At 50.9% G+C, this 6,623-nt stretch overlaps 1 protein-coding gene across 1 annotated transcript in view; it reads right to left on the reverse strand.

Moving 5' to 3' along the window:
- The window catches only part of Usp36 (ubiquitin specific peptidase 36), a 31,028-nt gene extending 24,405 nt beyond the window's left edge, over positions 1–6,623 (reverse strand). Inside the window, exons 1-4 of the mRNA XM_021177341.1 lie at positions 6,354–6,623; positions 4,086–4,242; positions 2,139–2,400; positions 1,241–1,462 (exon numbers count right to left, since the gene is read on the reverse strand). Coding sequence (XP_021033000.1) covers positions 1,241–1,462; positions 2,139–2,391 — 475 coding nt within the window. The 5' untranslated portion in view covers positions 2,392–2,400; positions 4,086–4,242; positions 6,354–6,623. The remainder of the gene's footprint in view (positions 1–1,240; positions 1,463–2,138; positions 2,401–4,085; positions 4,243–6,353) is intronic.

A 6,623-nucleotide genomic window follows, 5' to 3' on the forward strand; every position in this document is an offset into this window, starting at 1 on the left:
TCACACCTTCTTTTTTTTTTTTTCCCTCTTTATATAGTTTTATTTGGTTACAGTATTTATTTATTTTTTAATTTTTAATATTTTTTATTACGTATTTTCCTCAATTACATTTCCATAGTCACACCTTCTAATTTACTTAGTTTTTGATATTACATTTTATTTAACTCAATTTAAACATTTATTACTTTTTTTTATTTTTTGGGGTATAGGTGTTTTGCCTACATGCATGTCTGTGACTAAGTGTGTACAGTATCTAAAGGGGGTGTCATGCTCTGGAACTGGAGTTAGACAGTTGTGAGCCATCCTGTGGATGCTGGGAATGGAACTCTGGTCCTTTGAAAGAGCAGCCTGTGCTCTTAACCACTGAGGTGTCTTGCCAGCTTCTTATTTTAATTATGTGTATGTGTGTTGTGTGTATGTTTATGTCTGTGGGTGGGTATGTGCCATGGGTACAGATGCCCACAGAGGTCAGGAAAGGATGCCAGGCTCTGAAGCTGGAGCTGTAGGTTGTTGTGAGCCACCTGGTGTGGGTACCGGGAACTGAACTCAGAGCCTCTGGAAGAATAGCACATGCTCTTAGGCAGCTTTGGGGGCTTTTTAAACTTTATCCTAGCTGGACGTTGGTGGCACATGCCTTTAATCCCAGCACTTGGGAGGCAGAGGCAGGCAGATTTCTGAGTTTGAGGCCAGCCTGGTCTACAGAGTGAGCTCCAGGACAGTCTGGACAAAGAAACCCTGTCTCGAAAAACCAAAAAAGAAAAAAAAAACCAGAGTATTTTGTCTTCATGTATATATGTTTATCACATGCATGTCCGGTGGTCAAAGAGGGTGTCAGGTCCCAGAGAAAGGATCTTGTGAGCTGCCACGTAAATGCCAAGAATCAAATCTAGGTCTTCAGCCAGAGCAACAAATGTTGTAAACTGCTACCCCAGGCTCCAGCTACTTCACCCAGTTCTACTCTGGGGCCTGTCTTGGGATATAGATAAAGCATACTGGTCCAGCAAACACGTAAGACAGTTGAACAGACACAGTGTAGAGGTGACCTTTTACCTCTCTAGAGAACATGACCCTACCTGAGTGAGACCCATCAATGGCCTGCCCATACTATAGCAGGCAAAATCCCCCTGAACATCACTCGAACAGAATGCCGGCCCCTCTTGCACAGGGGCTTATCTAGCCAGTGTTAACGAGTTCAGCTGACTCACAGCAAAGCCCAGCCCCCACAGTAAGCCCCACTCACAGCTCCGTGCGTGCTCCTTGGAGAGCAAGTAGTTGGCCAGAGGTGGTGTGTAGGTCAAGCACTGGATGGTGGAGTTGAGGAAGCAGGTGTTTCCCAGGTTGTGCAGCCCTGCGCCAACTCGGAAAACGCGCTCCCACCGGAGGGACAGACGCTCCACAGGGAAGAGCACTTTCTGCGGGGCAGGGACTCCGTCGCCTCCACTTCCAGATACACGCTCGATGCCTGGAAGAGAAAGAGCTGAGGGAGCTCGAGGAGAGCAGGCTATCCCAGGACCTGGTGCCTGCTCAGTGCAGAGCTCAAGACCCCCTGCGGATGAGTCCCGGCGGCAGGCGAGCGCCCTGCACCGCACTGTGTGCCGGGGACCTGTCTGACCTCTGTATTTTCAACTCCACTTTCTTTTCAACCCTAAACAGTTATGTGAGTGTAACGGGAGTGGAAGGCCCATGTGTGAGGCTGGGGTGAGAGGGCAAGTCCTAGAGTTCATTCCCTCCACTCTGAGGCAGAGTCTCCAATCCTATCTGGTGCTTGCCCGGGAGCATCCTGGGGTCCTCCTGTCTGTCTCCTCTTCCCATCTCACTGTAGGTGTTGAGGTTACAGAGGTACTGCAGCAGCACCCAGATCTGATGTTGGGTTCAGGCTGTAGACTCTGGGTGACCAGGCTCACACAACTAATGCTTTCTCCATTAAGCCATTTCCCAGACCCCAGGACCTACTTTCTGACTTCATTAAACATGGGGGGGGGGGGGTCAGGTACAAGGAACGTCCAAATCCACAGCCATCCTCCCTACTCGCTCTGCATCATGACATCTACTACTGTAGCCCACTGACCCCTGGGAACCCCAAACCACCCCAGCTGCCAACAAGGGCTATACCCTTGGTCAACACAGCCCCCCAGTACCTGGTTTCCTGGCCTGGAGTTCATCTCCGCTCCTGTGGCGACTGGCTCCCTCAGCCCTGGCGTTCAACAGCACATATTTGCTCTTCAAGGCCTCCAGCTGGTAGGAGAAGCTCTTGCTGGCCGGCTCGAACTCAATCCTCTGCAGAAGCACCTTCTTAGCTGAGGCTGCCAGCAGCCTGCCCAGGTCCCCATCCTCGGCAGAGTCCTTGCGGCCAGGCTTGAGAGCCTCCTTCAGCTTATCGACTATCGGCATGGCGCATTCCTGCGGGGGTGGGTGGGAAGGACCCCAGACCTGTGACCAGCTACCTCCTGGAACAAGCACATGACCTCTGCTTGCTCACACAGCAGCCATCAGGACCCCAAGTGCACAGGGGCAGCTAAAGGCACAGCAAGCAACTCTGCGTGTGGTGACTGGAGTGACTTCCAATTCTCACACACTCCGGTTACACAATAAATGTGAAAACCGAATTGGGGGAGGGGCAGTGGAGACAGCTCTGAGCACACATTGCTCTTTCAGAGTGTAGTCACGCAGCTGACAGCCACTCATAGCAGGCTGAAGGGGACCCAACGCCCTCTTCTAGAATTCACGGGCACCTGCACGCACGTATCCATAAACACACACACATGCAGAATTAAAAATTAAACTTAAAAGAAAGAAACCTTAGCTAGGAGTCCACACACCTTTAATCCCAAACTTGGGAGGCAGTTCTAAGTGGGTGTTCGTGATGGGGACACCAGCCTGCCTTACAGTTCCAGGCCAGCCAGGGTTCACTCGTACATGTGTACACACACACACACACACCCACACTCACACACCAGTGTGCAAATGAATCAGCTTGTAAGCCAGATGGCCAAACGTGTCGATACAGGCCTCTCTGTGCTTTTAGAGAGCTCAGGGGCCACACTCACTACTGCAGGGGACCCAATGCCCTCTTCTAGTGTTTCCACAGTGTTTCCATGCTTTATTTAACACAACACGAAGCATCCCAGCTTCTCGAATGGCACGCATGGAGATGACAATATCTTACCTATATTGGTTCAAATAAAATGTAAAAATCAATTTCACCCTTTCATTTTTTTCTCACGTAGCTGCTGTGAACATTGACCTTGCACTTGGCCACTGTTTCTTTGAGGCAGTGAATATAGAGACTGTCTCTCTCAGCTGTGAGCATGGCTACTCAACGCTGCCTTACTCCCTGGCACCTGAGAGGCTGAGGCAGGAGGACTGCCGCAAATTCCAGGCCAGCCTGGGCTACAGAGTATAACCACAACTCAATCAAACATACACAAAAACCACACATAGCACACACAGACCCAGATCTAGATAGACACGCACCCAGACAGTCAGTCTCTCTTTCAACTTGAGTGAAGATGTCGAGAAGAAAAGCTAAGTGGGCGGCAGGGACTTAGGCTTCAAGAGTTGTAGGCCTGTGTGTCCCCGCCCCCTTAAGCTACAGCTTCAGGGACATAGCTGGGAAGGTGGCTATAGCGATTGATCCGTCAGCCAGGATGCCTGCTGCACAGCAGGCCCTAACAGAAGCACAGTTTACCAGGACAAGAGCACAGAAACTGTAACAGAGAGAAGCTGCCTCATCACTTAACAGCCACACCTGCACCCCCATCCTGTCTACTTCCTAACTCTCAACCCATCTGGCTACCGTTAGCTGTTTGAGTCACAGTTAGAAAAATACATTTCCTGAAACTGCTGGCTTACATCAGACAAATGATATCCACAACCCTGACTACCCAAGAATCAGGTACACAGGTAGCTGAGGTTTCTTTACCCCAAAATAAACAAAAACAAAGAAATTAAGCACCAGTCCCCTGACACAAGAATGGCAAAGTCTTCTGTGGTGGGGACTTATCAAGACTTTTACTCACAGAACAGTCATTGCCAGATTCTGGTCCCTGGAAGAAATAAAGAGACAAGGATACCTCCGGGCTTACCTGGGGTGCCCGTGCCTGGCTGCTGCTTCTCTCTGCAGCAGGTAAGGGAACCGGGTTCTCAAGGGAGGGACGGAACTGACCCGGAAGGCGTTCCCCTGGACTTCAGCCTGCTCAGTCACCAACACTGCCAAGTGTAGAGTCCAGAACAGGCCAGCACCTGGAGGGTGAAGAACGAGACTGTCACCCGTGAGTGGCTTCTCCTGCTGTCTCTTTAGTGGCTTTCTTGTGTGAACTGTGACCTTGTACCAGGAAAAAACGGTTATCATCAAGGTTAAAGGTAACAAGGCACAGAGATGCTTTCCTCTAATCCCAACATTCAAGAAGCTGAGACAGGAGGACCAAGCATTCAAGGCCAGCCTGGGCTCTGTAGTGAGACTTTGTCTTTAAAAACAAAAAAATCCCTCTCCATGCTAAATTCACAGTGAGTCCAGAGGACACAGTGCTAACAGATCACTGTAGTTATGACATGAACACACCACCCTCTGTTCTACATCACAACCCTCACACTACATACACACACACACACACACACACAGGGCAACTTCAGTCTGAATAACATGTCCAAAGTTACAAGTTGAGAAGAATAGCTAAAAACCTCAAACTTTTTTTCCCCTTTCATTAACCAGGAAGGTGTTTTTTTTTTTTTTTTTTAAATATGTGAAATCCTAATTTTCTAACTATAATCGTTTTCTTCAATTCCCACCACGGTCAACTTGGCCCCATAAAGGGGCTTTTTTTCCTTTTTTGGTTTTTCGAGACAGGGTTTCTCTGAGTAGTCCTGGCTGTCCTGGAACTCACTTTGTAGACCAGGCTGGCCTCGAACTCAGAAATCTGACTGCTTCTGCCTCCCAAGTGCTGGGATTAAAGGTGTGCGCCACCACGCCCGGCTGGCGCCATAAAGTTAAGAGCATTTTCCATCCATTTAAACACACACAAGATGCAAAGGATGGTACAATCAGCACAATGCCACCATCAAGGGCTTAAGACAACTGCCTGACCAATCTTGGTTCACCTCTTCATTCCCAGGTTGCCTTGCAGAATGCCTCAGAACTCCATCTAACCAACGCCCCCACCCCCAACAGAATGCAGATGGGAGGTGGCCTGGCTTCTGAAAACCCCCACCACACAAACATCATTTTCAAAACCACACATGCCTCCCCACGGGGAGGTGAGAACTTTGTCCTGGCCCAACATGGTTCAGGGATGAGCAAATGGGAACACAAACCCAAAGGCATTTGCCACAAGGGCCTTAGGATCAAGGCAGGCTCCTCAGCCAAGATCATTTTTGAAGCTATAGCAGGAAAGCGTCTATCATTCTACCTGGAAGACACGGCTATGTGATGTAGGAGAAAACTGTTCTTGTAATTCCCAGCAAACCCTCTAACATGCACACGCAGCACGTGTGACTCTCAGGCCCACCGGGATGCTTCCTCGACCCAGGTCTCTCAAGGACTAGGGTACTCTGCGCGCCCAATTTACATATCTAATTCTGAACTCGAGTCTGGCTCCTCCCTTCTGACAGATGTCATTTAGACAAAGCATTTCCTTCAGCTCTTTAAGCTGTTTTCCAAGAAATTCTCAAGTCAGATTCTCAGGGTCACTTACATGCTGGCGAAGACAGAGCTGGGGCCTCCAAGGCATCCCACCGCAGAGCATTCCGAGCCAGGGAACAGTTGAACACATGCTCTTTGGCATCCGCAGGCATCCAAGGTGCCGAGGTATATCCCTCCCTGTCTTAGGATGCTATTCCACAATCTCCATCACCAAGGGTCACGCCACAGACGCAGGCAGGCTCGCGCGCGCACACACAATCACACACCATAAGCAATGGGCATTTTGGTTAGAATGCTATCCTGCTATTACATTTCGGTGTGGATCCGCGTTAAGGATCTGACCCTGCCCTAGTCTATAAGATGGACTACAGCTCTACCTCCACCCTAAGATTTGCAGCTCCGGGAACCTTCAAAGGAAAACCCGCTCTGAGAGAACAACCGAGGATCCCAGCGACCCCACGTTCCAGAAGCTCCCCGGGATGAAGAGAGACTGATGCAATTCCCAGGCTACTCTAGGGTTTACAGGCACCCCTCACATCACCTGTCCCTTCCTCGGAGTCCCTAGCATCCCTTGTTCCTCCAAGTCCCTCGCACCCCAACCTTCTCCAGTGTTGCCCTACGCCCCTTACACGCCCTGTCCTTCCCCGCGATCCGCGTCCCTTGCGTCCGATGTTCTTTCCGCGTTCCCCCGTGCCCTCGCCGGCTACGCACGCACCTGTCAGCCTTCGCTGGAGTCCCCAAAACCCGCGGGCAGAACGCGTACCCTCCTCGTCCCAAGCCCCGCGGAAGCTCCTACGCTCCGCCGCGCCGACCTCGACCTCCTAGGCCTCTCGGGAACCCGCGGAAGGCCCGCGCAGCACCAGCGTCCGATCCGGGCCGGGCCAGCATGCGCACCATCCGGGCCTCCAGAGCCTCACACACGTGTCACCAAGACGTTTAAAGGAGCCGCACTGCAATGTGCTCCCTGGGTCCGCGTGAAGGGCAC

The sequence above is a fragment of the Mus caroli genome, chromosome 11, assembly GCF_900094665.2.
Source record: "Mus caroli chromosome 11, CAROLI_EIJ_v1.1, whole genome shotgun sequence".
Classification (NCBI taxonomy): Eukaryota; Metazoa; Chordata; class Mammalia; order Rodentia; family Muridae; genus Mus; species Mus caroli.